The following is a 22,600-nucleotide window of genomic DNA, read 5'->3' on the forward strand; positions in this document are numbered from 1 at the left end:
TTACCTTCGGGACTGCAGCCTGGAAAACAAAATCTGACATAGGTGTAGATGATGAATTGGTTGCTTTCACATTTATAACTACTATATTCGGTTCTGTATCCTTTTCACACATCATTTCAACCAGAAGATCATTTCTACTAAATGCAACTATTTTACACAGTGCTGAAACATATATCAAAGTTGTTGACAATATATTTGATGTACATATGATCAAATTCATTTTACATTAACCACTTAACTGCATAGTTTTTAAAACGTTAACTACCCCCTATTGTGTAATTAATTTGACAAAAAAAGACATTTTTGGACCTTTTTATTCCGGAATACAAATTTTAGCAGTCTGAAACCATATCAAAACTAACGGTCCACATGCTGCGATCGTGTTCGAAGAATAGGTTGGGGAAAATACCTTCAAGGCGCTATATTACGCCCTACACACGGTGAGTGGCAGTTGTCCAGGACGTTATATAACGACCTACGCAGTTAACAGGTTAAGTTATGCTTGACTAAAAATACAAACTATTTCTATATTTCTATAAGTATTATTACTTACATGAGTCACCATTCATCTGATGAGTGTGGCTAGGCTCTGGTGATAAAAATCCATCTAACAAATTATTACCACTTGATTGTGTTGCTAAAAGTAGAGATTAATGACATATTTCAGTTAAAATTTATAAATTTAGAAACAAGCATTTTAAGTAGAAAATAGACTGACATATTACTATACTTTATGGTCCACATAACTGTCAATCAGGTACACACCCAAGTTTGTATCACTCTCACTCAATTAGAATCATAGTTATTGTGTTCCATAGCATCAACAAATCTTATCCCTGATCAGACTAGGCAGAAAATGTTACAGTGTTCCTAAGAATCAACTAATCAAATTGTGTATCTCGTCCTAACCCAAGCAGAAAATAATCATCATCTAACCCAGTCAAGATATTCACCTAATGAACATCTACACCAAGTTTGAACATTCTACCTCAATAAGAAGCAGCCGAGTTCTTGTATTCCAGAATTTGTGAATGACAGAGAACTCAGACAAGGCTTTCACATAATGAACAACTACACCAAGTTTTAATATTCTAGCTCAATTAGTGTGACAGACAAACACATATAATAAAAAGGCAGGAGACAGAAAATGATGGAGCGGAATGAATTTAAATTTTTTTTACAGACTTCAAAGTGTTTGAGGTATTACATCAACAAACATTCTGTAAATTCAATATTTCTAACTATTCCACAGATCACAGAGTTTTATTAGAAACACCAATAATCTATGTAAAGACCATGGATGTGGGAAAACATCAACAATTCTTAGAATAACATTATGATGTGATTCCATAGCAACTTAGAACTGTATGAATGGATGTGGTTGAGAGAGGTTATCTTAATATACTTACGTGTAGTGTTATTATTAACAATTGGAGTAGGTCCTAAATCACCTAATAAGTCTAATAAATCTACTGCTCCACCACCTGTTGTTGTATCAGGTTTGGATGGTCCATTACCTATTAAATCTAATATACTGCTACCCTACAACAAATATAAACACACTTTTAGTTTTCATTAAAAATGTTGTTAAACCTGTGCTGTCGACTTGCTCACATGTCATGAAACATGATCACCCAATTGGCTGATAAATAGGTATATAATGAAAACTTGTCAACCAGATAGGCTGGTATAATAATGTTCTGTTTATCACACCTTTGTAAATAATGATCAGAATTGAACTACTTTTGAACAGACATTCCTTTAAGAGATTCAAATTTCACAATATAGTTTGCAACAGATTCCACAATCTCTCCAATGACATTCTGAGACTTTATAATGTATTCTTAACCAAACACAAACTTAATTATTGAACAGTGTTTCAAATCGATGTGTCCAATAATAAGTATATATATATATAAGCCCTTGAGTTATAGACAGGTTTATCTAGGTAATTTTTCAAGTCCATCTGACAATAATTGTATGTTGGTATTTGTTTGAAAATGTATTACAGAGGTTCAGATACTTGCTTGGATAAGATTACATTAATATTTACCTCTGTAGGTACTGGTGGATTTATCATAGTGTTGATATTGTTTTCATTGTTTGTGGCTTCTACTCCACCTAGTAAATTTTCTTCTTCTTGTCCTTCATCTTCCATAACACTCCTACTTCTAGCATGTACTTCTAATAACGGCATATGTTCTAACAAAGCTGGTCTAAAACATTTAATATATCCAGTTTAGGTTGATAAAACACATTACAGAAAAAAAGGGTACTACTTTAAAACTGTATCCAAGGCAATATTCTCAAAAATTATAATTTCAATTTCTTTCACTCAAATCAAAGGTACAGTCCTTTCGAGACTTCATTTTACACGACAGAGAATCAATTCCAAATGGGCACTTGCTGGCTTTTAACGAGAGGAGTGCAAAGGTCAATGATCTAAATTTTGTTTAATTTTTTTTTTACAAAATGTTGTGGGAGGTCAACTTTTTAATATCGGAATAAATTTCTACAATAGGAATTACCGGTATTTAAGATCAGAATAATTTTCTATAACAATAGGGAAAAATCTGGACAACTTAAAAGCAAACCAAACAAAAAGACTGTTATCTAACTTACCTAAGATGATCAAATTTAGAAAAGAGATTTGTATATTCTACTGATCTTTGTTGTAATTCAACATTAGTACTACTGCCATATACTTCTATAATTTGACGAATTCTCCTATAAAAACATGAGATGACCATTAATGATTGTAAGGCATTCAGTTTATACATCTACAGAAACGGATCAAAAACTGTATTAAAAGATCAAAAGAACAGATAAACACAGATTACTTACGGTACTGTTGAAGTGAATCTAGAACTAAGTTTCATTAGAGTTGTTATGGCATATTCTTTTGTAATTTCATTGGAATTGTTATTTGATAAAACCTTTTCAACCACCTTTACAACATCATCTTCACTGACCTATAAGAATAACATAAAAAAAATTCTCAAGTAAACTCAATGGCATTGATGACACACAAATCTGAGTTTATTGGAGTTTATGAATCAACAAACTGCCATTTTCTATATCAGTGACAACAATTTGTGATGTCAAAAGCATTCATGCCACTTTACAAACTTGTTCCAACAGCATTTATGATATAAATAGGGATATGTAATCGAAGCAGACTTTCCCAGTTTAATCTCAAAATAATAAGGTGACACTCAATTAATTACTTGCACATTTATTATTTCATACAGCATCTATATTAAATAGTTTATCTGCATATTCAAGCTGTGTGCACATCACAGATAATAGATTAACTATAAATAATATAAGTAGTATAAACTTTATTACTTACATCAACTGGTTCTTCATCTTCTACAGTAGTAGAAAACATATGTTCACCATATTCACCTATACACCATATAGCTACCTGAGCCATGGGTTGTTGTGTAAAATCATTGCTTAATGCTTTATACATCTGTAAAGCTATATAACCATGTAATGTCTTTGTTTCTGATATCAGTTGTATTAACATTGATACAACATCACCTCTCACATGATTACCAGCCTAGAAAATATAATCAATGATATAAGGAAATAGCCCTCACTGGAAAAACAATAATAAGAATGTAAGAAAATCATGTAATCTGAATATTGATTATTAACTTTTCTAAATAAAGCTTGTAACCTTTATCGACGCATAAAATAATCATACGTAGGTCTGACAGCTTTGATTATGTATGATCCTTTGTTGCTTGGATCAGACAAAAACTAGTAAAATTCATACTAACCATGACTAAAACTTTCAATACTGTATCTATATGCCATCGTTTGTTTGGCGAATATCTGTTTCAGCAAAAGATAAACATAGTTCTAATATTCATTAAGATAAAGAATGCCAATATAATGTTGTTAAAAGACATATTACTTTAAATGACTAAAAAGATTTCTTTTTATGGTGTATAGAAAGAAGAATGGTAACAAAGAGACTGAAAATTGATACAATGCTAAGATTTATCCAATGAACTAACAATAATGAGATATGGTTACCTTAATATTGAATCTAAAAATATGTGCCATAATACATTTCTGAGAATAAACTTGCTGAATAAATGGTATTATAATTTTAGCTCGGTTGCTTTACAGGAAATTAAACAAGAAGAATATTACTTACTTTGATGCACTCATTACTATATTAGAACAACAATCGGCTTTAAATTCTTGATCACAGTTCTCTAAGAAATGCAATAATTCTTTCATCATCCCTCGTACATTATTAGCATTAATTAATGCAAATGACAGTTCCATTGCTCGCCTGAAGTAAAACAAAACAGTACAAATATGATATCAAATAGATAAATATCATCAACACATTACTTAATCAGGGATTCATATAATAAACTGAACAGGGAAATATAAATCTGTTGAATAGAAAACATCAATTTTTATTGCGGTTTCAGTCTATACATATCTTGTCCAGTAAATGAAATATCTTACTTTCTAATAGATATATCTGGATCTTTTAAACAGTCTACTATAGTTGTTCTGTGTCTCTGTACAGCGTTATAATCAGCTTGTACCACTCGTAACAATGTGTTCAATGCTATATAACGTATATTTTTATCATTATTCAATAAAAATCTTCCTAATATATTCACAGCTAACACCTACAAAAAATAAAACAAAACTATTCTAAAAATAAATCTGATCATTATAGCAACTACCTATATTGTGTTCCGTCTTGGGTATATTATATGACTCCATAAGAAAATAAATGAATTAATAGTTTCATCAATTTATTGGAAGTACATTACCATACCAAAAGATGAAAGCAAATATTGATTTTGTTTTAATATTACTCAGATTACAATTAAGATTGACGGGGAAAAGATCAAGTTTAATATTGAAGCATGTGTAAAAAAAAACATTTACACAATAAAAATTTTATTGTGCCGTTCTGAAAATGGTTTCGAGACCAATTCGCTTCGGTGCTATGGTTTTAATCATTTTCAAAATGGAACGCTTAGGCCATACAAAAAAAAATTATTTTGGTTCTTAGCAAGCCTGGAAATAAGGCACCTGTCACAGACAATGTCAGGCACTAAACCTCTGGTGTCTGTCATTTTGTCTGTCACTGATTTGTCTTTTTTATTGATATTATTAATATTAAGTTGAAAATGTCAGGTGATCTTTCATTAGTGACTGACATTTTGTCAGGTACATCTAAAACCGCTAAAACCACTACATTTATCTCATTATATTGTTTAATTGGAATGTGTGATTAACCAGTATCATTTCTGATTATAAGTACTCTTTATCAGGGTTATGTACATTTTTTTTATATGGCCTTACATTTGACAAGTTTCCACTACTCAATAATTAAATGTTACTGGCACACAAAAAAGTCGTAATGTTAACAGGGTTTATGTTGTATTCATCAATTATATATATTTACCCGTAATCCTGCTTCTGACTGGATACCCATAATAGTCAATACAATCTCGTATAAAATAGCGTGGCCAACATTTTTACTTGTATCTGTATTAGTAGCCACCTGTAAAAATAGTATTCATTGTAATTAATTCAGTTTTGCGTAAATTTTGGATTTACTCTTTAACTTATCATGTAAATTGATGTTTACTATGTAATCATTTACTGTTCAATATCTATTTATAATTCATTTCTACTTCTATAATAAATATGATTGTTACCTGAGCTAATATATCATTCATTGTTTCACTGGCTTCTAAATCAGTTTTTCCAAGTCTTCTCAACAATCGTAATATTTTCACCTGAAAATTGCAATCAAAATATTATCTAATCAAAATTATATCTTTATTATGGCTCCAACTGCTTCACTACGTAAAATGTAACATATTTAGAGCAATTTCTGTACAACCAGAGGGCATCAGCTGAGTTTAATGAATAAACAGTGAATGTGTATTAGCACAATTGAAAGACGCATTTTCACTAGCTATTTATAGCAAACACGTAGCACACAACATGATTATAAAATTGAGTGCAGTAAAATATAAAATAAGAAATATAGAACATAAGTTAAAACAAATTGACAATCATCTGATTTTAATCAGATTGCATCGTGTTGATCTTATTCTTGTTTTAAATTGGATACATCAATATTGTTTTACTAAACCAGTAATTCCTGTTGTTAAAATGTTATTCCCATCTGTTCATCACATAAAGTCTGATCCATTGATTGATAAATTATTTGTTATATTAACATACCTGAAGAAATGGATCACTCACACCTGATACATCATGCTCAGGTGAATAACCGGCCATTATCAAATTCTTTAATATTCTTACTAACTGTGGAACCAACTGGAAACAAATTATATATAACTGATATGTGAAATCTAAAAATTGTTGGTGATACAATTAATATGAGAATACACACATATAGATGGAGTAAATAGGAATAACCTTCCGTAAATGAAAATTATGAAAAAATACATACAAATACAATCTTTATTAACTGATGTACATTGTTATATTAGTAAGTTAAAGCATTTTGTTAAAAAAAAAAGTATGTATAAGAAGAATGGGTGAAGAGAAATTACGATTAAATATACAATGAACACAACTGATTAACAAACACTATTTCTCAATTAACATACAAAATAGAAAAAATTAAAAGGATAGCAGTTGACATGTAAAAAAAAAAATAGATAAGCCATGCCACAATTCAGTCATGCAATCTATTAACCATGAAAAGGATATATGACAGATGCAATCATTAGACCACTACTATAAGAAACCAAATAAAATAGAAATGAAGGAATACAATATATAGGATCATGCTAATATGTAGACAATTCCTGATAGTCTTGTACCAAATGTAGAATTGTACAACATTTAGGGTTTTAATTTTATCCACAAGCAACATTAAGTTTAATTTGAGAAGCCATTAAAAGCTAGAGCACAATAATAAATTTTGAAATTTACAGGGGTTTATACATGTATAAAATTATGTCAAAATCATCTTTCTTGTTTACAACAATAATAAGAAATTTTAACATTTTCTTCCCTAATATATTGTGAGATTTATAGAATATCTAAAACAGTATTATGCATATTATGAATGCAACATCTAGAACAGTATTATGCATATTATGAATGCAACAGCATGAATTGATGAATTGTAAATAAACGAATAACTATTTAAAAAAAATAAAAAAATAATTGCTACCTGCAAAATTATGACCTACAGTTTTACAATGCACAAGCATTGACAAAAGAATGTATATTGCTACCATCGTATATCTTGAAATGCACAAGCATTGACAAAAGAATGTATATTGCTACTATCATGTATCTTGTATAGACCTATATCTTAATTGTTGTTATGCCCTATTGGCATTTTACAGAAGTTTCAAAATCAAAAAGTCTGATTTGTTAAATAAAGCCAAAATAATTTATTAACTATCAAATTATCTCCAGTCATTCATTTTTCTAATCACCAAATAATAGAAAAGAAAAAGATGCGAGATGAAAGAGTCATACCTCATATTCCTTTAAAAGGAAAAAAAGAAACAGAAAGGAAAAATAAGTATGAATTTACAATAAACAAAAATAAAAGTGTGCCAAAAGCAAATAAATATTCTCTATGTAGGTTGTGCAACAAGTGAATTATTTCCAAAACCATAAACTGAATATTTAAATTATATTGCTTATACGGTAAAAGTAAAAATTCTAAATTAACAGTTGCAAATGGTTCATTATCTGAATAATTTTCCCTATACTTATTGAATCATGTTTCATTAAAGCAATTTACCAAATAGAGTATTATTATAAATCTTAACACTATTAAAAGAAAGATACCTACTACCTTCAAACTTAAACGTTATTCAGATTCCAAAGTTTCAATAACAGAAAATATTTAATGGTCTATTAAAATTCTTTAATATACTCATAGTTTAATGACAGAATAGATGTCATTCTTATTTTTGAAAATGTTGGAAATATTAATAGAACAAATGAACAAAACACATGGTTAATAACAACACCCATTTCTCAAATTTAAAAACAAGAGTTCAATAATTAACAATTTTTACAAAATTGTTATCATGCACAATTGAATTTAGTGACCATGACACCAACATACCATGTCATTTATTGAAAAGATATAAAATTTAAATACAGTGAGTCAGTGAAAGGAAAAAATATTTTATTTTAGGATGCTATTTATATTCTGTGAAGCATCAGTGAATGCCCAAAGTATGAATTGATATGCACATGAACCAGTTTTTCTGTTAGCAACTCAACCACTGATCTAATTACAAAACACAGTCTTGAGGAACCATATTCACAAATGGATCTACTCAGTAGGCTGTTAATAATCGTTACCAGTCACTAATACCATGCTTAGAACCTGAAACGGTGTCATGATGAGCACACAATTTCATTACCCACTGCCATAGTAAGATGTTAAGTGTATTAAAATCACCTCCATTAACTAACACACCATAAGTCTAGTTGGTGGTGTGATTTTTCATATATGGCATGGAAATATATTAGAATTTGCTGTCTTACCTTTCTGAAGTGATGAAGTGTGTCTGGACTCTTTTCGCACATTTCTGTGATGAGGCATACAGCTGTGAATAATACTCCTACAATTAGAATAAGAAATTCAATTCAACATACATTTCAGTAATAAATAAAGTTTAAAATGGTAGTTCTTTTAAGGGTGTTTGTTATGGCATGTGGCTAATTGAGTGACAGTATTCTTGCTACCCTGTTTTGGATACGCCAATATTTCTTATTAATATGTAAACCATTTCTTAAGTTATATATCATCTATACACACAAGACCATATTGAAGTTACTGTGGTGAAGTTACTGAAGTAGTAAAAATCTTAGCCAAAATTTTTGTTCAAATGACCAAAGTTGACAATGACTGAAAGTATAAATGCTTTCAGAGACTTTCATTGCCCTGAACCATGGCTTGCCAGGCAAGGTAACCACAATTTTGTACAGACTGTTACAGTTATAGACCCAAAACTAAACAGTTCATTCTCATAACATCATGCTGGAAAATTGACAAGCATGGTAAATAACAAGGTTTTGACAACACAGGTATGTAGGGTACAATTACTAATCTTACCATGATTCTTTTCATTGAGCAAGGAACGTGTAGAGGGAATAAACATTTCCATGAGATCTGGTACTTTACGAATAATACGATAAGCACATAAAATGGACTGCAATGTGAATAAAGTATAGTATTAGTAGCTTAACACAAAAGAATTTCATTAAACATGCATTATGCAAGAGCAAAATCTGCTTATTACGAGTCTTTCTTTAGGCCTGAAATCTTATCTAAATTATCAATTAGACATTAATTAACTTATCCAGACCATAATAAACACTCGATGTCAAGGCTAGCCTTCGATGTTGGCTGGATTAGATTCCTATATGCCGCTAACGGCCGTTGATAATTAAATCAATAAAAGTGGATAATCGAGACTAAGCTGTTTATAATAATGATTTTAGTAATGATGACCGAGACTATGCCAAAATTTCACCCGCTTCTTTCTCGGCTCATAGTGGATCAATTTGACTGAAATTTTCAGCAAATTACCTTTACACTATCTAGTTTTTAACTATTATAGCGAGAACTGCCATCTCGTTATCTTATCTCCCATAATGTATCTTTAATAATACAACTTTAATCAAACTAGAAATAAGGCCAGATAATCCTATGTCACTAAAAAAAAACCCCCAAAAAACAACAATATGAGGAGATAAAAGTAGTGCCTCGAAATGTGATGTTTATGAGAAGTCATTTAGCCCAGTATTGCAGTAACAATGCCATGACAAAATAAAAACCTCTCTCACACATCAGATTTCTGGTAATGATTTGTATGGCCTAACTATTAAATCATTTCTCCACCACCATCCCACCCGCCTAACAATATTGCTAACTTGATAAGTCTGTATATCCTTGGCCCTAGTAAATATGTCTATAAGATTAATTTATAATGTATTGAATACCTTTTTCTTAATATAAGCATTAGCCGATTTAATCATCTTTTCTATTTCCCCAGCTAAATCTCGACACATCTCGGCTGAACAAATAACACCTAAAGTACACAGTGCTAAACTCTGTATATACTGGGTCTGATGACTTAGATCACTGAAAAATATTAAAGATAAAGGTTATAAACACTCAGTATATATTGAACTGCTGAAGAGAACTTAAAAAAACCTTATTACCAATAAGATTAACCCAGGGATCAAATTTGACGGACGCAAACACGCAAAATGCGTGTTGATTTTGTAGACTGCGTGTCACAAAATATGTCACACAAAAAAAAATGCGTGTAACATTTTTTCGCTTATTGTTACTGAATAAGATGATTTCTTCTTTTGCGCAAAATCAAGACGATAATTATGACAATTATTTTCCGTCCGAAGTTCCTTGCAAAATGTAAATAAATAAAGCGATGTCTATATCCGGCGTTTTGTGACATCTGCGCATGCGTTTTTACCGCCGAACTGATCGAGGTAAAAATCTTATATTTTATCGGCTAGGAGATTACCCTATTCAATAAAAACAATACACACATAGCATAAATGACCACTTTTAGTGTTCGACTATCTGTCCTTTCATTATTGTCGTTATATTCCATCAAACAAATTCCGACATTGGTCAAAAATATACGTTGCTTTCACAGACACAAACAGTTTATTATAGTAAAAAAAAAAAGGGATATATCGCGGTTTTGATTTTTCTGGATGATATTTAACACAAATATTGAAAAAATGTTTACCTTTTGATGTTATTTACGACATTTTATTGCTTAATGATGAATAAATACTATAATATAAGGAGTCACGTGACTTCTCGCTCACTTTTCCACCCGTTAGCATTATCCATTTCTTTTCAATTACTATAAATCTTGACAAATTGTTTATACCGATACTTTGATTTTCTAAAGGAATCATTGATTTTCAGATTGAAATAAATTTTAATGAAGCAGAACTATTAATAATGCCGAGAGTTCCGGTAGACTGATTTAATTATCATTCACTTCAGCGTCGGACGTACGTGTCATGCATAGCTGTACTTATGTTTTATAGTTTAATTTACTATCCTTGTATATGCATCCTCAAGAAGGTATACGCTTGAATGAGAAAAAACAAGTTTTCAAGGGTAGCTATAAAAATATGTACGGCCGAATGAACACAAACTTTTTTTTTTTTTTTTCATTAAAGAAAAAAATTGCCCCTTGAATTTCTTCAAAATCCTATTTTTGCTTGTACATTTGAAATCAACAAGCAAAATTTTGCTTGTGTGTTTTCAAATAAAGTTCTATCCCTGATTAACCAGAATATAATGTTATAATTTAAAACATATATATAATCTTTTGTAATCGCCACCAAAAGAGGGTGTTTATTTTTGTATTATAGAGAGAGAATTTGAGCTATTATTTCATAACACAGTTTTATCAACAAAACTACCTCCATACCTAATGCATCCTTCAGATTTTCAGGTTACAAAAACTTTTACTTACTTTTTCAAGGAATTTGTTACTAGAAGGTGAACATCTTGTCTTTCATCTAATAATAACATACAACCCAAATAACCTATTCTCTTGTCAGTAAATCTTGGTGATGCAATTAGTTTCATACACTCCAACTGAAAATGATAATATTTAAGGGCGTTGAGCAGTCTAAATGCACATTTTAAAGCTAGCACTTTAATTTTTGTTGATAAGATATGACATTTTTTGTTATTTTGGGTGGTAAACTACATATTAATCACCCAAAAAATACCAATTTTATTAACAACTATGTTCCAAACTTGGCCCAAAAGCATGATAATAAAAGAAGCTGATGACAACAAAAGTCAAATTTTCTCAGTTATGCCTGCATGGATTTTCATCAAATTTGGCATGAACAACTCGAATTGAAAGTCCAAAATTTTGGCTGTGGTTTGCCTGGTATCCATTGAAATGCAAAAAAAACCCAATGAGTTTCTTTGGAAATTCTATTATTACATGCTATAAAGATTTATCGATAATCCCCCCCACCCCAGTAGATTAAAAGTAGAGGTTATATGCGACATTTCGACACCAAAAACGTATTTTAAAAGTATTTTAAAATCGTTGTTCAGAATTTAACTTCTAACAAAATTTTGTGATTTTGGGTTAATTCTTTGAATACGTCTACAACAAGTTTTAAAATATCTACTTCAGTGCACTACTCTGCCGCTCTAAAAATCATTTTATACATTCAAAAATTGGCAGTGTTCTGCCATCAAAAAATGAAATTCAGCCATGTTCCAGTCGCGATAGATGGCAGACATGGATAATCGCGTCTAAGAGGAAATGCCTTCTGACGTCATATCTAAATAGACGTCAATGATCCAGTGTGAAATGTCTGCTGGACACGGCCATGATTGTTTACAGCGGATGACGTGAACGGTGTATACAACGTCATAATTTATTCAAGAACTGATCTAGGTTGGGAAAACCTTCTCGTTTGCTATAAATAGATTTTTTCTTTCCGCTTGTACCTCCATTATTACAAACTAAATGGTTGGACTGTTATGGAACTAGTGTGCAAAGTCTTAATAAGATTGGTGTTGAAAAGTTAGTGCGTATCTTAGACTACTCAACACCCTTGTTTACAGTGGATGACGTGAACGGTGTATACAACGTCATAATTTATTCAAGAACTGATCTAGGTCGGGGAAACCTTCTCGTTTGCTATAAATAGATTTTTTCTTTCCGCTTGTACCTCCATTATTACAAACTAAATGGTTGGACTGTTATGGAACTAGTGTGCAAAGTCTTAATAAGATTGGTGTTGAAAAGTTAGTGCGCATCTTAGACTAATCAACACCCTTAATTCCAATGAGTCCTATAAAGAATTGTAAGACGGTACATTGTAAGCCATTAGATAATTTTTCAAGCCTGGTTTTCAATTATCAGTGTGTGCATAGCTGTTCCGATGGAACACAAAACTAAGGTGCATCTGTGTACACATTGGTGGCCACATAAAAGAACCTCAGGCAGTGGAAATTGAAGAAGAGTACACAGATATGCTAAATTCCCCCCTTATAGAACAGAGAAAATTACCATTTTAGTTTCAAAATTACAAATAAGAATATGTTAACTATACCTGTCCAAAATGAGCTGGGTATCCCAACATGTGTATGTATAATAATTTAGCAACATTCCTACATCTATATGTATTGTCTTCATCTCGGAATGACTCTCTAATTGCAGCACACTCTTTATTAACGACAGACCTTTCATCGGCTGCAGTACGTGCTGAACGTATCTCTCTAATCAGATCACGTAGCCTTTTTGGAGTAGGCATGATGGATTGAAAAATATCACGTTTCTGAAAAATAAATAGCAGGAAAAATTAGCAAGTTAAATCTGTTATGGATTGCATGCCAGCCTGGGTATTATCAATACATAATTATCATGTCCTTGTGTATAATAAACCAGTGATTGTTGTCCCATATAACTGTATAGTTTTGTAACTATTTCATTGTCTGACATTTTGTCAGGTACATGTACAACTAAAACCATTACATTCAGGCCTCATGGTATGGATTGTGCGTCCCACTTTTTGAGGAAGTCATGTAGTAGAAAGTAATGCATTTTGGGGTCCAGAAACAGTTAGAATCTAACTTAGACTTAGAGTGTCACCATGATACTCAAATAAAATACAGTTTTGGACATCTATTTTACTGGAACATTACAATATCAATAGTGTATAGTGTATATATGAATAGGTCTAGTCATAATTATTAAAGAGAGAGAGAGAAATGGGGTTTAACGTTCACTCAACACAAACTAGGTCATTTCGGGACTAACACATGGTTCAATTTTTTATTTCAATAATTTGCTTGCACGGGGGGGGGGGGGGGGGGGGGGGGTCTTTAGCAGTGGGAGGAAACTGGGGGACCCAGAGAAAACCCATGAGGTTGGACAGGCGACCCTACTCCTTGTCATGTACAACCGGGGAATCGAAACCCCGCCAGTTGACTCAATGACAGACCGTGTGATACAGCACACTCACGTGCTAACCATCCGGCCATCCAACCCCCCTAATTATTAAAGATTTTTATGACATGTAGACCCCAAAAATCATTTCATTACTGTTTTAACATGGCTAAGCTATATCTATATAGATATTATCTACATAGGCAAGCAATAAGCATAGTGTAGCTACACACAGTTCTTCCAATTAAGAAAGAGAAATGGGGTTTAACGTCCACTCAACACAAACTAGGTCATTTCGGGACTAACACATGGTTCAATTTTATTTCAATAATTCACTTGCGCGTAGGGGTCTTTAGCAGTGGGAGGAAACTGGAGGAACCGGAGAAAACCCACGAGGTTGGACAGGCGACCCTACTCCTTGTCACGTACAACCGGGGATTCGAAACCACGCCAGTCGACTCAATGACAGACTTTATGATACAGCGTCCAATTAAGAAACTAAGCGTTAGTGAGTGACCTTTTATGGAAAAGAACACCACCACAGTGGGGTCTGGAGACAGGGGATGTCAGTCTAGCATGGGGGGCTAATGAACACAGTACACATTAACTAAAACAGGCATCAAAGCTCTTCTTTCCTCTGAATACCTGAGCTGAACTGTAGTAAAGACAACTATTTCGCCAGAGGACTTCATAAAGTAAACGAAACAATAACCATGAAATATGGACGCGTGATACTGTTAATGGTCTAGGCTAGTTTCATAAATTTACTAAACACCGTTCTTTAGCAATAGCATTCTCGATCTAGACGAGTCTGACTGAAAGTGAATGACAGTGAGTTACTCAGTTAGCCAGTGGTCGTAGAGGGGTGGGTAATGAACTACACAAGCCTATGGCATTTGTTTAAACTGTATATATTACAAAAAAAAAATTAATAATTTGCAAACCTTCATTTAGACTATTTCAAAGTCAGTTTTCTGACTAAAAAATATATATAAAATACCACAAACTGGCACAATATTTCGGTAAATCAACACATTAGTTACACAAAATGGCTTCTTAACGGCGCTGTCAGATTAAACGCGTCACAAAATAGATCCGTAATTTTTCTTTAGTAATATGAATAATTCGTTTGATCTTTCAAAATAAATAGCCGTCTAAGTATCAGTATGTTGTCCGTATTACCGTATAAGAATTAAAGACACATTATGTGTTTCTTGTCAAAAATAATTAACGTAGCGGAATGATATTAAAATATAAAAATAGTGCACTTCTACCGTGGCAAGTGGTTGTTACGTCACATCCGTATTTGGTTATCGAATAAAGGGGAGACACTGCGTTTATATTGAATGGATTTGAACCACTGATAGTGGATGTACATATAACGTATGGTTGGGTTCATTATTGATCACGAATGAATAAAGACTAGATGATAAATAGCCTTCTAAGTAAAAGAAAAAATTGATTGTACATCCAGATTTAGTAATATATAAATGTATATAAATAAAACGGCACTCCAAAACAACACCCAATAACTCCAAAATAATACCCAAAGTTCAGACTTTGAAACTGTACAAAATAACAATTTAGTTGAATGCGACTTGTGGAGGCAGACCACCATTCATTTCCCCATTGGCTTCAATGTTATTTATGTCTCTATGCTCCGTGTGGGGGGGGGGGGCACGATGGCTAAGTTAAGTTGGTAAGATGCTAGCCTGGTGTTCGATCCCTGTATAGGCCGTGAAAGTTCATCCAGATTTTCCGGCGTTGTTCCCTCTTGTCAGTGATGCAGCCCGGTGGGTCTGATAAGAACGACTGTCTAGTCGCTCGGATGGGACGAAAAACCGAGGTCCAGTGTACACATTGGCGTGCACGTAAAAGATACCGGTACCTTGACAGCTGAAATTCGAAATAAGAGTAGGCTGTATGTGCCGCGCAGTCCAGTCAAAATATCCCTCATAGCACACTGTATATGGCGTATGCCCGTCTTCATTAGCCAAGTTCGGAACAGAACAGCAGGACGTTAAACCCCATTTCATTTCATTTCATTTCAATTCTCTTTACCTGGCCCCAACTTTTCCTCAGATTTTCGTTGGCATGAATGCTTGTCACTACATTTTCACTACAAATGGCCATGCATTTGCACCAAAATTTGTATGAAGTTAACCACCAACATTTTGAGATGCGCAAGCTTGAAGAAGCATACTAAAACCTTGTAACTATAATTTGCTGTACTTAACACCATAACCAACTTGTTAACTCCGTAATCCTTCCGCCTCTAAATCATAAATATTTACCAAAACCTAGCAGAAAATGTTAATTCAAACCCTCTTCATCCATTTTTGACCAAAAAATCAACAAAATGGTAATGCAAAAGGGAAGAAAAGAGAGAGCAAGAGAATTGCTATTAATAGACGAACTACAATAGAATTTGGCGGAGTATTAAAATTGAAAACAACATCGAACATGATATGGTTTGCAAATACTATGTTAAATATAAGCTAAACGGCATTTGGAGAATTTTATTTGATCTTTTTTACAGTTGAGTCAATTAATATTTATATACTGTTGGTCTATATTCTATCATTACTCTAAAAAAAATGTCTCTTTATACCATCCGAACGATTAGCCACTGTCCGTGCCAGACCCCCGTCCTGTATGAATGACAAGGGGGGGGGGGGGAGAGAATCACGCCGGAAGATATCGGTTATATCATAGAAATATATTTCTATGGGTCATATAACATCGTCAGCTAGTATACACACTGGCAAAACCAAGCTTTATAATATTTCTGACATTATTAGTTCCGTCGTTCCTGTGATTTAAGGAGGCTGCCGTTATTGTAGGCAGGGAGAGTGACTAGTCGTTCGGATCGGATGGAAACCCTTGGCAGCTGTAATTCGTAATAAAAGTAGACCGTGGCGCCGCTGTCCTGACTAAATTTCCCCCATGGCACAGGGTATGGCGCAAGTCCGTCTTCATTAGCCCAGTTGGTGCAGAAAAGTAGGACGATAAACTCCATTTCATTTTGAAATTCCGCATCGCTTTATGCAACTTGAATAATATATTGTTGGATAAAAACAACCATAAAGTTAGTCAGGTCGATATAATGAAGGCATCAGAAATAGAAACTTCATCGCTACAGATTATCCCGGTCACTTTTAAAGGCCGTTTCATCCCCACAATATTGGGTTGCTAAATTTATATTTTTGAGTCATTTCAAGAAAACGTTTATCATTATAAAGTGATATTTTTGTTAGAGCAGTAATAGAACACAAATCAACAGTATATACATATTAATATTGGCTTAACTGTACAAAAAAAATCCAATAAAATTCTCCAAATCCAAATGTTGTTATTCTTATATTTGAAATAGAATTTGCCAACCATATCACGTTCGATGTTGTTTTCAATTTCAGCATCGATTACCCGGTCGCCTGTCCAACCTCGTGGGTTTTCTAAGCGGATTATTAAAATAGAATTGAACCACGATAGTCCCGAAATGACCTAGTTTGTGTCGACGTTAAACCTGCCCCCCTCTCTCTCTCTCTCTCTCTCTCTCTCACACACACACACACACACCCACACGCACACACCCACCCACACACAGCACTCCGTCCAACCATTTATATCAATTTAAAATACAGATGTGACATCATCCGCTAATGTTGGCGTACATTATTTCAAATAGTGGTACGGGCAATGTGCCAAGCGTACAGTATTTATACTAATTGAAATTTTGGACCCGCGTAACGTATTTCGTTGCAAAATACGTGCGAGTGTCTGTATTTTAAGTTGTTTAATGGTCTCGCGCTTAGGACATTGCGTAATATATTGAAACAACAGCTCGGGACTCACGTCCCTCGAGTTGTTTCAATATATTACTTAATGTCTGGCTCTCGACCATTAAACCACACATAATGGTCCCGACACCAAAACGACTTTATAATAACGGTTGCTAGCCAGAACTGTAAAGATTCTAAATTAATTGTTCGATGTTCATGCTAAACGTGTAATAGGGCCGGCGGAAGCAATTCTTGATTGGGGGGGGGGGGGGTAACATCCTAGGTCCTTAGGCGAGGGTCCAAGGGCCGCCTAGGGTCTAGATCTTCGGAGACGCTTTCTAAACGATTTCTGGCTAATAAAATTACTCAGCAATGAAGTGAAATTTTATTTCATTTTTAACTCCCTTACCATAAAAACACAATCTATGGTGGTTTAATCCTGTGATGCTGAACTTGACAAATTATAAATATATGCATAATGCATGATGAAACTTACAATGTACGTTTATTACCGAAAGATCTCGGTTCCTTTCGATATTGGCGTATATAGGACCGTCACTTCCTGGATTATGGCCCCTGATTTTACGAATCGTGGACCCAATAGAAGTAACAGTTTTTATTTGATTGTAAAAAACATTCAATTATTGCAGGTCAAAGCCCCCCCCCCCCCTAGCCCCCCTACTCCACCGGGCCTGTGTAAAGCGGCAATGAAGGCGATGTTTTTCATCTAAAAATTTACACTGAACAAATAAAGAAGTTGGATTATATATTGTCTTAAAGGACAATATTGGTGCCAGTCATTATCACATTCCAAATATAATTTTAAGACAGAGATCATTGCTACGATAGCTGAGGTTTCCTGAATCGGAAGTGACGAACGCCAAAGGAAAACACGAGTCATACTGACTCATAATTCCTTCCAAGACCAAAAGTTGTTATATGGGACTGTAAGAGGATACCTGGCAATTCAATAAAGTAATTGAATGTCATTAGCTAAGAGAACACGAGAAAAATAGAAATAGTCCGTGCATTCCCTTGTTTATATTCATTCTATACCTTATAAAGACATGGTAATGCACGGACCTTTTCTGTTTTCTTCCGTGTTCTCTTATCTAGTGGCAGTCAATTCTTTTTATGAATTGTCAGATATCCTGTCACAGTCTCACACAACAACTTTTGGTCTTGGAAGGAATAATTAGTGAGCAGAAATTCGGCCGTGTATCTGTTATCACTCGTCACATCAGTCAGTTATATAGAGGTATGACTCGTGTTTTCCTTTGGCGTTCGTCACTTCCGATTCAGGAAACCTGTATTACTCAGCTATCGTAGCAATGATCTCCGTGTTAAAATTATACTTAGAACGTGTTTAATTTATTTCTATCACATATGTGATAATGACTGACACCAATATTGTCCTTTAATTTTAAAATTACATGAATAGAAGTTAGAAATTACATGAATAGAAGTTAAAAATTACATGAATAGAAGTTAGACGGCAGCGCGTTATAATTTTGAATCTAATATACCGCCATATCCGTGACAAAGGCCGAAAATGCTAACAAAACGGATGGGGGAAATCACTTCATAACTTGTTAACAACCACCACCCGAAAATCCGCCAATGATACAAGACTATACGTTGTTCCTTGAAGGGCCAGGCCCTCCATCCTGCACCGCTGACAAGGGGGAACCACGACGGAAAATCCGATGAACTTTCTTGGCCAACACCGGGACCGAACACGGGACTTCCAATGTGACACTACGCTGTGTCTGAGTAGGACTTAGGTCTGTGACTCTACGCTATGTCTGAGTATCACTTTACACTGTGATCAATTAACTCTGGAGTGCTATGTTTATACATCAAATATAGGAAACTACAACATCTATGATAGTACATTAGGAGTTGTTTCTATCCTAGTCTCAAACTAGAGGCTGAGAGTACGCCCGAGGAACCCTGCATGATGTCGGTATCCCGGCCTGTAAGCCGAGGCAGCTAACTGTATATATTCCTAGGAAGCCCACATGATATACCCTCCCCCCCCCACCCTCTAGGATCTCTGAATGATGTCTAAAGTGAAATTTAAACATGCATTATGCAAGAGCTAAATCTGCCTATTGCAGGACTTTCTTTAGGCCTGAAATGTTATTTAAACTATTAATTAGACATTAATTAACCTATCCAGACCATAATCAACTCTAGATGGCATCGCTAGCCTGCTATCTTTAGTGGATTATGAGCCGATTTACTGCATGACTTCCCTTCACGATTTAACGATTAAGTGGATAATGGAGACTATGTTGTTTATCGTACTGACTTTAGTAATGATGATCAAGGCTAGTCGGAAATTTCAACCGCTTAGCTCTCGGCTCATAGTGGATCAATTTGAATGAAATTTTCAGCAAATTGCCTTTACATTATCTAGGTTTTAACTATTATAGTGAGAACTGCCAACTCGTTATCGAATCTCCCATAATGTATCTTTAACCTCGCTCTTTCTTATATAATACAATATAGATGTGTCAGCTATTAGGGCGAGGCAATTACCATTTTTGGGGTGTTTCGTATGATCACCGCTTTACGTCAACATTATTCTATTTAATTGGACTAATCTGTGCACGAGATGACTGGGCGATAGTACACAAGTTTATGTCAATTCCCATATCTACAGTGGAGCTTATTTACTATTAATCAGTGAACCAATAATTCTTCTATTGTCTGCTGTAATTTATGTTGATTATTGTTTACCGAAAGAATAATATTACCAACCAACAAGAGTCATGTCGTCATTTAATCAACAACGAAGATTCCAGAAAATACACAAGAATTGCACTTGTATTACAACACACCTCTTTGCAATGCGTTAAATAAGCACGTTGCTTAATTAACGTCTATTATTTCACATGCAATAAATACAATACAATATAATAAATAAGTTTCACTGTTCTTTTTTTCACTTTAAATTTTTTGATCCGTGAACGCTTCTTCCAATTTCTCTCCATAACCATATTATCTGCCTGTATGCCGGAATTCCTCTGTTTGGTTCTTTTTTGCTGTTCGTTATAGTACCGTACATTAGATCCCACTATTAATTATATTTCTTTACCCTTTATTCCTAACCTTTTTTAAATATTAATTGAATACTATTTTATCTTAATCTTATTCGTACCGTAAAATCCTATTTAAAATTAAACTTGTATTTACTTCCTTGTGAATACACCCATGTTAATCCATATTTCTATTTACTTTTAAATATACTAAACAGCAAAATAAACGTCAAAACGTCAGTACGATTTCAAAATCAGAGGCACTTTAATCAAATCATTCTAGAAAACGACTTATTAAATGGATCAAAGGAATTTTTTGTGAACAGTATGTTGACACATTAGTGATTAATTAATCCAAATTCCAAGACATTACGAGAAGGTTTAGATTCTGTACACAGTCGATACATCTGTATCTGGTGTGTCCACCGCGAGTGTCAATAACAGCAGCGCAGCGTCTGTACATGGAATGGACCAGACGATTGATGAACACCATTGACACCTGGAACCACACTCCCAGAAAAGCCTGGCGCAACCCATCGACTGTGTTTGGTCCCGGTACGACGTTATTAAGCCTCCTCTTAATTTCATCCCAAAGATGTTCAATTGGGTTTAAGTCCTGACTAAGGGCTGGCCAGTGCATAACGTTAACACCCGTCTGCTGTAGAAAGTCCCGAGTAACTCTGGCCGTGTGGACAACGTTGTTTCGATGACGTGCGAAATGTGGTATGACGTGGGGTCTGAGAGCTTCATCGATGTAGCGCACTGCTGTGATGCCACCTCCTCTCCCTGGACCAAGATTTTGGAACACCACAAGACCCACTCTCTGGTTCAGGCCGATTCTACCCCAAACCATTATTCTCGGACCTCCCCATGAGTCCCGTTCCATGACACATTGGTCAGAATAACGCTGGCCACGTCGACGCCATATTCCTAATCTCATCTGTGAACAGAACAGTTTTCCATTGCCTGTGTCGCCTAGGTCATTTCGGGACTAACATATGGTTTATTTTTTTATTTTAATAATTCGCTTGTGCGTTGGGGTCTTTAGCAGTGGGAGGAAACCGCAGGACCCGGAAAAAACCCACGAGGTTGGACAGGCGACCATACTTGTCACGTACAACCGGGGATTCGAAACCACGCAAACCATATCATGTTCGATGTTGTTTTCAATTTTAACACTCCGCCAAACCATTCAACCTGACGAAGAGAGAGTCGTTTGTTTCAACATAATGGTCCTGATCAGGTGCTCAATTGCAAAATTGATGGCTGCTAGGTAGAAGCATCAAAATTCTAAATTTGTTCGACGTTCATATTTAACATGTAAAGCGAAAATGAAGAAATAAGATGAAACAGAATTAAAATTTACACTGAAGAAATAAAGAAGTTGGATTATACAGTGTCTTAATTTAGAAATTACATGAATAAAACTTAGAAATTACATGAATAAAACTTTTGCAAAATTGATGGCTGCTAGGTAGAAGCATCAAAATTCTAAATTTGTTCGACGTTCATGCTTAACATGTAAAGCGAAAATGAAGAAATAAGATGAAACAGAATTAAAATTTACACTGAAAAAATAAAGAAGTTGGATTATACAGTGTCTTAATTTAGAAATTACATGAATAAAACTTTGAAATTACATGAATAAAACTTAGAAATTAGACGATAACATGTTACAATTTTTAATCTAATATACCTCCATTCACAGACAGGTTTAGCAGGCATTTATTCTTCATAGCCTCTCTGTTGTTACTGCACAATTTGTCATCAATCGTTGCGGCTTCCAGCGCCT

The 22,600-nt window shown here is 34.1% G+C and overlaps 2 protein-coding genes across 2 annotated transcripts in view; one reads left to right on the plus strand and one right to left on the minus strand.

The window, feature by feature from the left end:
• Positions 1-22,600, plus strand: part of LOC126816344 (sodium-coupled monocarboxylate transporter 1) — a 126,952-nt gene that overhangs the window by 1,546 nt on the left and 102,806 nt on the right. The window lies entirely within an intron of this gene.
• The window catches only part of LOC126815178 (tropomodulin-1), a 193,737-nt gene that overhangs the window by 409 nt on the left and 170,728 nt on the right, over positions 1-22,600 (minus strand). Inside the window, exon 7 of the mRNA XM_050540736.1 lies at positions 719-723. Within this exon, the coding sequence (XP_050396693.1) occupies positions 719-723 (5 nt within the window). The remainder of the gene's footprint in view (positions 1-718; positions 724-22,600) is intronic.

Source organism: Patella vulgata, chromosome 3 (assembly GCF_932274485.2).
Source record: "Patella vulgata chromosome 3, xgPatVulg1.2, whole genome shotgun sequence".
Taxonomy (NCBI): domain Eukaryota; kingdom Metazoa; phylum Mollusca; class Gastropoda; family Patellidae; genus Patella; species Patella vulgata.